Source organism: Phacochoerus africanus, chromosome 12 (assembly GCF_016906955.1).
Source record: "Phacochoerus africanus isolate WHEZ1 chromosome 12, ROS_Pafr_v1, whole genome shotgun sequence".
In the NCBI taxonomy this organism is placed as follows: domain Eukaryota; kingdom Metazoa; phylum Chordata; class Mammalia; order Artiodactyla; family Suidae; genus Phacochoerus; species Phacochoerus africanus.
The window spans coordinates 20,440,169-20,452,345 of NC_062555.1; the positions used below are offsets into that span (position 1 = coordinate 20,440,169).

The 12,177-nt window shown below is 35.9% G+C and overlaps 1 protein-coding gene across 11 annotated transcripts in view; it reads right to left on the reverse strand.

Moving 5' to 3' along the window:
- CDC42BPA (CDC42 binding protein kinase alpha) overlaps nt 1-12,177 on the reverse strand; it is a 289,959-nt gene that overhangs the window by 231,119 nt on the left and 46,663 nt on the right. For all 11 annotated transcript variants that reach the window (XM_047755429.1, XM_047755428.1, XM_047755424.1 and 8 more), the window contains exon 2: nt 4,049-4,140. In XM_047755429.1, coding sequence (XP_047611385.1) covers nt 4,049-4,140 — 92 coding nt within the window. The remainder of the gene's footprint in view (nt 1-4,048; nt 4,141-12,177) is intronic.

Consider the following 12,177-nt stretch of genomic DNA (forward strand, 5'->3'; position numbering starts at 1 on the left):
TGTGTGTGTGAACATATATATATATAAAACAATTTTTTTTAATGTAAAAACCTCAAAATAAATGTATTTTCAGACCAAAAAATGCAAATACTCTATCTCAGCAGACCTGGCAAAATACTAACAGGAATTTTTTTTTCTTTTTTGGCCACCCCATGGCATATGTAGTTCCTAGATTAGGGATCAGATCCTAGCTGCAATTATGACCTACACCACAGTCAGCTGTAGCAACTGTGTCAGTTTGGGGATTGAACCTGTGTCCTGGCACTTCAAAGTTACTGCCGTTCCCATTATACCACAGTGGGAACTCCTTAAAGGGAATTTTTTTAAGTCAAAAGGACAAGAGTATCAAAGAGAAGTATATAAATATAAATAAGTATGTGAATGTGAAGAGCAATGGTAAATGTAAACACATGGGCAAATCTAAAAAAGGCCTGTATAGTTCTCATTGTGGCTCAGTGGAAACAGATCCAACTAGCATCCACGAGGATGTGGGTTTGATCCCTGGCCTTGCTCAGTGGGTTAAGGATACGGAGTTACCACAAGCTCTGGTGCAGGTCACAGATGTGGCTCAGAGCTGGGGTTGCTGTGGCTGTGGTGTAGGCCGGCAGCGGTAGCTCCAATTTGACCCCTAGCCTGGGAACTTCTGTGCCATGGGTACATCCCTAAAAAGCAAAAAAAAAAAACAAAAAACAAAAAAATAAAACAAGTAAAATAAAATAAGGACTGTATAATCATATCGTTTGGGGTTTCGAATATATGTAGAACTAAAAGACATGACAGCAATAACCAAAAAAGGTAAATTAAGTTAAAAGGGAATTGACAAAATACAAATTTACCAAGAATACAAGTGGCAATCTCTAGGAAAACCAATAAAAGATGGTACAACTAAGAAATTAATATAAGGGGAGAAAAAATAAAATACTCCGCTAATCCAAGAATTGAGAAAAACATAATACTGAATGGGCAAGACAAAGAGAAAACAAATAGTAACATGTAGTGTAATTACATTAAACATCAACCAACTATACTCCAATTAAAAGATAAGAGAGTACCATACTGGATTAAAAAACAAAAACTATATTCTATGTAATAGTAAATATATAAGATTATAGAAAGCCGAAACTAAGAATGGAGTAAGATACTTAATGCAGAAGAAAAATTAAAAGAACTAGAATACTTTCTACTAATATCAGAGTAATATTTAACTCGAAAAGTATTAAAGATAATATTTGGTATCAATGAAAACAATGATATCAATGATAACATTTATATTTGTTATCAATGAAAACTAAATGGAATAAAATATAAAAGCATCATTTCTCTCTCAGGAAATGATACATCAACCAAAGAAAACAATAAGGATATGGAAGACTTAAAATTAATGCCGTCATGGCGCAGTGGTTAATGAATCCAACTAGGAACCATGAGGTTGCAGGTTCCATCCCTGGCCTTGCTCAGTGGGTTAAGGATCCAGCGTTGCCGTGAGTTGTGGCGTAGGTCGCAGATGCAGCTCAGATCCCGCATTGCTGTGGCCCTGACGTAGGCTAGCAGCTACAGCTCCGATTAAACCCCTAGCCTGGGAACCTCCCATATGTTGCGGGAGTGGCCCAAGAAATGGCAAAAAGACAAAAAAAAATAAAATAAAAAATAAAATAAAATTAATGCCTTTTACCTAACTGATATTTATAGAACACTGCACAGAAAATTTCAAAGACTGGAAATCATACAGTGTATATCCTCTGATTGCTCTGGAATTACATTCTAACTCAAAAACAGAAATATAACTAAAAACCTTCCAAATATTTAGAGATTGAGAAATAAACTTCCAAAATCATGGCTAGAAAAAAAATCACAACAGAAATTCAAAATCATATTGGAAATCACATTGTATTTTGAACAAAACTATAATGAAAATGATGTATCAAAACCTATCAGTTGCAGCTAAAGTTGCAGATAACACATTTAAAAGAATCGGAAATCACTGCTCTAAGTATCCATCTCAGAAAGTTAGAAAAAGAAAAGCAATTTAAAACCAAAAAAGAGGACATTAAAAGACAGAGCAGAAATTAATGAAATGGAAAACAAATCTACCAAAGAAAAATTCAAAAGGCAAAAGTTAATTCATTAAAAAACTAACACGGAGTTCCCGTCATGGCGCAGTGGTTAACGAATCCGACTAGGAACCATGAGGTTGCGGGTTCCATCCCCGCCCTTGCTCAGTGGGTTAATGATCCGGCGTTGCCGTGAGCTGTGGTGTAGGTTGCAGATGCGGCTCGGATCCCGAGTTGCTGTGGCTCTGGTGTAGGCCGGAGACTACAGCTCCAATTCGACCCCTAGCCTGGGAACCTCCATATGCCGCGGGAGCAGCCCAAGAAATAGCAAAAAGACAAAAAAAAAAAAAACTAACACAACTGATAAACATCTAAGCATGGCAGGTGAAAAAGAATGAGAATGGCAAATAATCAATATAGTAATAAATTTTAAAAATTAAATGACATGGATGAACCTAGCCTAATCCACACATCTACAGAGAAAATTCAAGGGTTTCACTGTGATGCAGTGGGTTAAGGATCCCTCGCTGTCTCTGCAGCAACTCAGGATCAATTCCCCCCCACCTCAGCACAGTGAGTTAAGGATCCAGCATTGCACAGGTCACAGCTGCGGCTCATATTTGATCCCTGACCCAGGAACTTCCAAATGCCATAGGTGCAGTTTAAAAAAAAAAAAAAAAAAAGGAAGGAAGGAAGGAGTGGAGGAAGGGCGACAGGAAGGAAAGAAATCCAAATACTTCAATTTCATTTAAAGAAATTAAATATTTAATTTAAAACTCTCTTTCTAGGAACTTCCAGGCCCAAATGGCTTCATCAGTGAAATCTTCTAAGCATATAAGGAAGAAATAACAATATTCTCAAAATCTACAGAACAGTAACAGAGGAAACACTTCCCTCTTTTTCTGAGGCCAGCATAAGCAAGTTGCCAAAATCTGGTCAGGATGCTCTAGGTAGAAAAATTACAGGCCAATTTCCCTCAAAGATCGAAAACACACACGCACACATGCATGGACACAAAGACACAAACAGCAAACCAAGTTCAACGGTACATTAAAAGGATAATTCATCCCAGCAATGATGGCTTATTTTAGAAATGCAAGGTTACTTTCCAATTTGAAAATAAATCAATGTAATTCAACACATTAACAGAGTAAAGTAGGAAAGCCATGTCTCTAAAGACGCTAGTAAAGCATTTTATTAAAATCCAACACAATTTTTTACTTTAAAAGTACAGTTAGCAAGGTTACTGACTATGACATCAATAAACAGAGTTCAATTTTATTTCTAACTAGCAAAAAACAATTAAAAATAAAATTTAACAAACAAATCTTATTAAAATAACATAAAGAACATCACATACGTAGGAATAAATCTGCTGAAATTTGTATAAATCCTCTCTACTGAAAGAAAACTACAAAATATTAGTGGGTTAATGTTTAAAGCTCTAAATAAACAGAGGGATACATCATGTGCATGGGTTGGCTGACAATATTGTTATAGATGTCAATTATCAACAAATAAATCTCTAGCTTCAGTGCAATCCTAATCAAAATTCCAGCAGATGGGTGCTGGGTGTGGGTGCAGATTTTTAAGAGTAAATAAAAACTGAGGCACATAACCTAAAATTATATGAAAATACAAAAGGCCAAGAACAGAGAAGAAAGAGGAAATCAGAGTATATACACTGCCAGATAGCAAAACTCCTTAAACTAAAGTAACTTAAGGCAATGTGCTACTAGCATGCAGAGAGAGAAAGAGGCCAATGGAACAGAAGAGAGTCTAGAAATATATTCAAACTTACCATGACACATGAAAAACAGAAATGCCTTGGAAAAAAATTCCATGTAGAAAGATTTCATTCAGACTTTAATAAGGTTTTCAATTAACAAAATCAATTACAACAGCAAGTAAATTATATTTCAGTTAAATTCTCTCACAGACTGTATAAAATAGCTTGCAAAAATTATCAGATCTTCTATAAAATCTTTATTTCTTACCTCTCCAAAAGCCCCTCGACCAATCACCTTTAATATTTCAAAATCTTCTCTATGTAACCGCATCTGTTTCACTTTAGAAGTAAATGGTTTAGCTGAAAACAAAAAGGTGACATCAATTACTTTCTTAATGAAATGTGATACAAACTGGATCTAAATAGTGATATTTCTTGAAAGATAAAAATGAAAATTATGACTAAGAATCAAGCCAAAGTATTTAATAATCTCATACACTATACTGAGAAAAAATGATTTAATTTATATACAATGTTTCATTTCTTTTATATGAATTATATTTTTGGTGAGGAAAAATTTTAAGCTGCAAATAACATATGAAATAATGCAAAGTTTATTCTCATGTTAAACATTCTACATATTCTAACTCAATGCAAGATATATATTTTAACACAAAGATCGAAGAAGTAAAAGCAAATCTCTTGACACTAGAGACAGCTTCAGCAATTCCCACAAAGTAAATATTTCTTTCACACTCATTCACGTATCGATCCTTTTAACATGCCTTTAAGCAAGAGCCTACCTTATACAAAGCATGGTGGCAACTACTAGAGTTTAAAACAAACATGATTACAATATGGTACCTTCATTTAAGAAGTTCTCAGTCTTCAGGAAAGACATTATATGCACACACACATAATTTCTATGTGATAAAAATTTCTAATATAAAGCACTACAGAATCGGTGAGAATGAAATTCTATTTCTCTTATATGAACACCAATGCTTCACAGAGGAAGTGACATTGGAACTGGACCTTGAGGACTAGGTAGACTTCTGCTACTTTGCCTGGGTTTGCACTGTGGACATTCCTGGTCGAGAGGACAGTAAAAGCAAGTGAAGAGAGACAAGAAAGTGAACTTGTGATAATGGTCTTTGATATCATGCAAGGAACTTTGACGTTCTACTCTTAATTATAGGGAAAATGCTGATATTTTCTCACACAAAAAGGAGTTAATATGATTAAAAGGTCACTATATATGGGTAGAGATTTCTTCTTCCTACCATGGAGCCAAAGCATGGCAAGATCAAAATATGTATTTCAGCATTAGGAGGGTCAATGAGACACAGCAGGCCTTACAACTTGCTTTTTGGTCTAAAGGGACTTAGCCCTAACTAGTTTAAAGAAGAGGATTATCCTGCATTGCAGAATCCAGTCTAAGAGAGATTTCTGCACTGGTGTTTGAGACTGTAAGGAAGGGAAACAGTAGATCTCTATTTTGAATTCACAGAAGAGAAAAGAAGATAAGGAGTTCTCATCGTGGCTCAGTGGTAACGAACCCAAGGAATATCCATGAGAATTCAGGTTTAATCCCTGGTCTCCCTCAGTGGGTTAAGGATCTGGCATTGCTATGAGCTGTGGTGTAGGTCGCAGACACAGCTCGGATTCCGTGTTGCTGTGGCTGTGGTGTAGGCCAGCAGCTGCAGCTCCGATTCAGCCCCTAGCCGGGGAACTTCCATATGCCCCATACTGCAAGAGAGAGAATAAATAAAATCATGGCAGCCAGGAAGTGAATACTTTGATGAAATGCCCAAGGCATCTTGGTTTTGAACAAATTATGAGACTGTGGTGACTGGGAATCAGTCAGGGTCCTAACAGGAAATAAATTATCCCAATCTGAGGAAATTTTACATACAAAAGTACAGGTTAGTCTTAAGGGAATGGCAAGGAACAGTGTAATCATCTTGAGACAACTGCTCTCACTTTCCTGGCTTGTATACCAGCATATTGGAAATACTTGGTTAATAAGGGTACACATAAAATGTGTAAATTAAAAATAAAGATGTGGAGCCAGCCAGTGTGAGACTAGTGCTGGTCTAACTGCCAACCAGAGCTATATACAAAAGCAGCCTAAAGCATAACACTTAGCAGTTCTTTACGTCGTTCATCATCTACCTCACTTTACATTACCCTGCCCTTCTCAAGACTCCCAAATAACCCAAACCCATAGAGGATATGCTCTTTATCTTTGTCTCATCCTGACCCTAAATCCAAAAATGACACTTCACTGCAGACAACTATGGTTATTCTTTAGGGCCATACCCACATATGGAGGTTTCCAGGCTAGGGGTCAAATTGGAACTACAGCTGCCGATCTACATCACAGTCACAGCAATGCAGGAGCTGAGCCACGTCTGCGACCTACACCACAGCTCACCACAACGCCGTATCCTTAACCCGCTGAGCAAGGCGAGGGATCGAACCCACAACCTCATGGTTATTAGTCGGATTCGTTCCTGCGGTGCCACAATGAGAACTCCAACTGTGGTTATTCTTAAAGAATAATTCTATGTATGTATACCTTCCTCTGGGTGATACTTATCTAAAAGGTAAGAAATCTAAATATTTCCTTCCTCCAAAACACTATGGTAAAATAGGAAAAGAAACAATATTTTAAAACTAGAGTTAAGTGAAACACAATTCAGGTAAGCGAATCGTTGTTGAAACAATCTTATAGCCAAGGTACAAAGGGTAACAACAGTCAAAAAATAAATATTATCTTTCCATGCAATAGTATGTGCGCCCTGAAAGCACCAAGCAACAAGTACTGTTAAATTATACATAACTAGGATTAAGAATTTTAGGAGTTCCCGTCGTGGCACAGTGGTTAACGAATCCGACTAGGAACCATGAGGTTGCGGGTTCGGTCCCTGCCCTTGCTCAGTGGGTTAACGATCCAGCGTTGCCATGAGCTGTGGTGTAGGTTGCAGACGCGGCTCGGATCCCGCGTTGCTGTGGCTCTGGCGTAGGCCGGTGGCTACAGCTCCGATTCAACCCCTAGCCTGGGAACCTCCATATGCCGCGGGAGCGGCCCAAGAAATAGCAAAGACAAAAGACAAAAAAAAAAAAAAAAAAAAGAATTTTGCTGGCTACCCACGTTTTATAGGAGCGTACAATAACATAAATCAAAAGAATAATCTTTTCTTCCTGAAACCTGCTAGTAAAAATCCCATTCTTTTAAAAAAAAAAAAAATCCCATTCTTTTAACATGGAAAAATTATTCTATTTGCAGAATTCAAAAATAAGTTAACTCACAGATTTCTTCAGAAGGATCGCAGTTTATTATTTATGCAACTCACTCAAGAAGTATCTCTGAATACCCACTGTATGTCAAGCATTTTAAAAGATGGTAGAGGTACAAATACAAAACAGTCCCTGTCCTCAAGTAAACAAATTATGCAATAAGTATCACTATCCCATTTGATATTTTCAATATGGTTGAAGACAAATGGCTAATAAACACAATGTGATGCTCGCATTACAAGAAATCAGAGAAATACCAACAAACTTAGTAGGAATACTTTTTATGTAACAATCAAATGTGCCAAAAATAAAAAATCTGAAAACACCAAGTGATTACAGGAGGGTGACTCACAGGTATCCTCATATATAAGTGATAGGACTGTTAATTACAATCTCTGTGGACAACATGTGGTTTTTCTTTGTCATTCTCTTAACATGGCATTGTACTTAAAGAGAGTTTTAGTTGAGTTGCTCCATCTTCGTATACCTTGAAATAAAACTTCGTTGGTTATAATACATTTTTAAACATATAGATGAAATTGCTGTGCTCTGATTTTACTTCGGAATTTTTCTTTACTGTTTATAAACAATGTTGGTTTACAATTATTTTTTTTCTGTACTATCTTCATCTGGTTTGGTACCAATGATAAACCAACCTCATTAGTAGCTTCCTCTCCTTCTCTTTTCTCTAAAACAAAATAATCCCAAATTGTTTAAAGATTTCAATGTGAAAAATAAACTACAAAACTTTTAGTTAGAAGACAATAGAGATTATGACTATAAGGTCTGTTAAAAAGTGCTAGTGAAACATCTCATACGTGTGTCTTTTTGTTATACTTGATATTTGACTTCTTTCATACTGTCATTTTCATTTTCCTATTTCTAACTGTGACAACTGTACTAGTTATATTGTTCTAAGAAATTACATATTGCATTGAAATTTTCAAATTTACTGGAATAAGGTGAAAATATTATTTTGTTTATAAAACTCCATGAATAGGTTTGGTCCCATTTTTTGTTACTAATATTACATATTTTGGTCTATTTTCATGGTTTTCCCTTATCAATACTGTTTGCATATTTTATAAGTATTTTGTCCAAATATACAATATTTAGATTTTTTTTAATTCTGTGGTGTTCTTCCTTCTGTTTTAGTAAGTTCTCCTCTGAATTCACATAAAATTTCAGAAAAAGGAAATAGATGCCAAGAGTAACCCTCTGCCCCCACCCCACCCCCAAAATCAGTATCACCATATTGATATTAGACAAAAGAGACATTAGGCAGGGAGGCTTTAGTAGAATAGAGATTAAAGGAGTCATATATAACGATTGAAAAAAAAAACAGTTGAACTTAACCAGGCCATAATAATACTGAACATGTACACACCCAATAACATAACCTCAAAATATGTAAAGGCAAACTGACAGACACAAAAGAAGAAACATACTTTACCTTTCTAAAGGGAGACTTTACAATCTCTCTCAGCAATTGAGAGTTCAAGCAGACCAAAACAACAAGCAAACAATGTTTTAATGTATTTGAGCAGCATACATTTAATACCCCACCTGAGATTTAAAGAATATAATTTTTAAACACATACTGAATCTCTACAAATATTCATAACATGAGACACATAAAACTACCTCCAACAAAATTCAAAGTGTTGGGAATATAAAAATAAAATTCTGAGTACTGTGCAATTAATACAATTAGATATCAACAGCAGGAATTCCCACTCTAGCACAGCAGGTTAATGATGTGGCATCTCTCTGGTGGCTTAGGTTCTATCCCTGGCTGGCACAGTGGGTTAAGGATCTAGCCTTGCCACCATTTGTGACATAGTTGTAGCTACAGCTTAAATTCGATCTCTGGCCCAGGAACTTCCACATGCCACAGTTATAGCCCAAAATTTAAAAAAAATAGGAAATCAGTAACAGACCATCAAGAAAACACACATGCACTGAAATTCAAAAATAATTTTAAAGAAGAAATTAATAAGATAATTAGAAAATATTCAGAACTATATAATAATAAAAATACTACACATCAGGGAGCTCCCACCATGGCTCAGCGGTAAACAAACCCGACTAGTATCCATGAGGACACAGGTTCAATCCCTGGCCTCACTTGGTGGGTAAAGGATCCGGCACTGCTGTGAGCTGTGGTGTAGGTAGCAGATGCAGCTTGGATCCCAAGTTGCTGTGGCTGTGATGTATGCCAGCAGCTACAGCTCCAATGTGACCCCCTGCCTGGGAACTTTCATAGGCCACAAGTGTGACCCTAAAAAGACAAAAATTTAAATATATATATATATATATATATATATATACACATATATATATACACACACACACACACACACACACACTACATATTAAAACTCCCAGAATACAGCCTAAACCAATATTTACTGGGGGGGGGGTCAATATTTACACTGGGAAAAAAGGAAGGCTGAAAATTAACATGTTAAATATCAACATGAAAGATCAGACCAAGAGAATAAATTCAAAGTAGAGGGAAGAAAACAAAAATATAAGGAATAAAATGAAATAGATCAATTTGAAAATAAGCATATAATAGAAATGGTCAACAAAGCCAAAGGACAATTCACTGAAAACAATAAAAAAGAAACTAAAGAAAGGAAGGTGGAGAAAAGTCAATATTGGAAATGAAAAATTAGATAAAACTACAGATGCTACTGATATTAAACAGATAGTAAGGGAATGTCATAAACAATTTAGGGCAATAAATTTGAAAACAAAGACGTGGACAAATTCCTTTAGAAGAGTAACTGATTTTTTTTAAAAACTGAAAATATGAACTGTCCCAAATTGAATCAACAGCTTAAAAATCTTCCATACAGAAAACACCAATCCTGAACAGTTTTACAAGCAAATTCAACCAAACATATAAGAAAGAGGTAATACTCATCTTAAACCAAATTTTCTGAATAATAAGCAGAGGAGAAGCTTTCCAACTCATTTTATCCTAACCTCATACCAAAACTACAGATACTCTTGCTCATTATTATAGGTGCAAAAAGTCTCATCAAATTATCCAACTAAACTAATCAAGCAATGTATAAATAAAATCACATGAGTAAGCTGGGTTTATACCAAGAATTATTCAATAAAATTAAACCATTCAATGGAGTTCCCGTCGTGGTGCAGTGGTTGACGAATCCGACTGGGAACCATGAGGTTGCGGGTTCGATCCCTGGCCTCGCTCAGTGGGTTAAGGATCTGGCGTTGCTGTGAGTTGTGGTGCAGGTTGCAGACGCGGCTCAGATCCCGCGTTGCTGTGGCTCTGGCGCAGGCTGGTGGCTACAGCTCCAATTCGACCCCTAGCCTGGGAACCTCCATATGCCGCAGGAGCGGCCCAAGAAATGGCAAAAAGACAAAAAAAAAAAAAAGTTAAACCATTCAAGCTATTTTAAAAAACAAATTAGAAATAAAAGGAAATTTCTATGGCCTTATAAAGGATAGCTACAAAAGCAGCAGCAAAACAGTAAATATTACACTTAAAGGTAAAATGTTTAAAACACTCTTTAAAATTAGGAAATAAACAAGGATGGATTAACATTAAATTAACTGTTATTATCACTTTCATTTAACATAGTAATAATGATCCAACTGTAGTAAGAAATAAAATACAAAAGAATTGAAAAAGAACAAAGAAAACTTACTATCTGCAGATTATGTGATTTATCTACATAGAAAACTACAAAAAAAATCAATATGCATCATTATTATTAATGACTAAGTCAAGGAAATTGCTGCACAGAAATAATATTCGAAGGTTAATTTCATTCCCATACGTCACAAAGCTTTTTTGGAAAATCCTCTAGAACGATTTAAAATGACACTTTTTTTTGGGGGGGGGGTCTTTTTGCCTTTTCTTGAGCCACTCCCTTGGCATATGGAGATTCCCAGGCTAGGGGTCTAATCAGAGCTGTAGCCACCGGCCTACACCAGAGCCACAGCAACACAGGATCCGAGCCGAGTCTTTGACCTACATCACAGCTCACAGCAATGCTGGATCCTTAACCCACTGAGAGAGGCCAGGGATCAAACCTGAAACCTCATGGTTCCTGGTCAGATTCGTTAACCACTGCGCCATCACGAGAACTCCTTAAAATGACACTTTTTAAAACTGATTTAACAGTATTATCTTAGTTTCAAATATATACCATCGTGATCCAGTACTTTTACCAATTACACTCCATTGAGAGTTACTACAAGATAATGGCTATAATTCCCTATACTACACAATGTATTCTTGTTGCTTATCTACTTTATATATTGTAGTTTCTATCTCTCCATCCCCCTAATTGTCTCTTCCCTCCTTCCCTCTCCCACTCTGGTAACCAAGTTTTTTTTCCTATCTATGAGTCTGTTTCTGTTTTGAATATATGTATGTTTGTATTATTTAGATTCCACCTATAAGTGATATCATACAGTATTTGTCTTACTATGACTTATTTCACTAAGTATAATATTCTCTAGGTCCATCCACATTGGTACAAATGGCAGAACTTCACTCTTCCTTATAGTTGATTAACAGTCTATTGAACCACATCTTCTTGATCCAATCTCTATATAATCTCGGATGTTATTTTTCCTCTTCCATTTCTTATTTTGTCTACTTGGGTCCTCTCTTTCTTTTTTCAGCGAGCCTGGCTAATGGTTTATCAATTTTATCTTTAAAATACAAAAAAAAGGCTCGGTTTTATTTTTTCTATTGGTTTTTTTAATCTCTATTTTACCAGTTCCTCTCAGATCCTTATTATTTTCTTCATTCAGCTGACTTTGGGTTTTGTTCTTTTTCTAATTCTATTAGGTGGTAGGTTAGGTTGTTCATTTGAGATCTTTCTTGTTCCCTGAAGAAGACTTGTACTGCCATAAACTTCCCTCTTAGAAATGCTGCATCCCATAGATTTTGGAGTGTTATATTTCTGTTTTCATTTTTCTCAACATATTTTCTGATTTCATCTTTGAGTTCTTCATTGACCCACTGGTTTTTTAGTAGTATGCTGTTTAGTTGCCATGTGTTCATTCTTTTCCCCTTTTTCTTTCTGTACTTAATTTATAGTT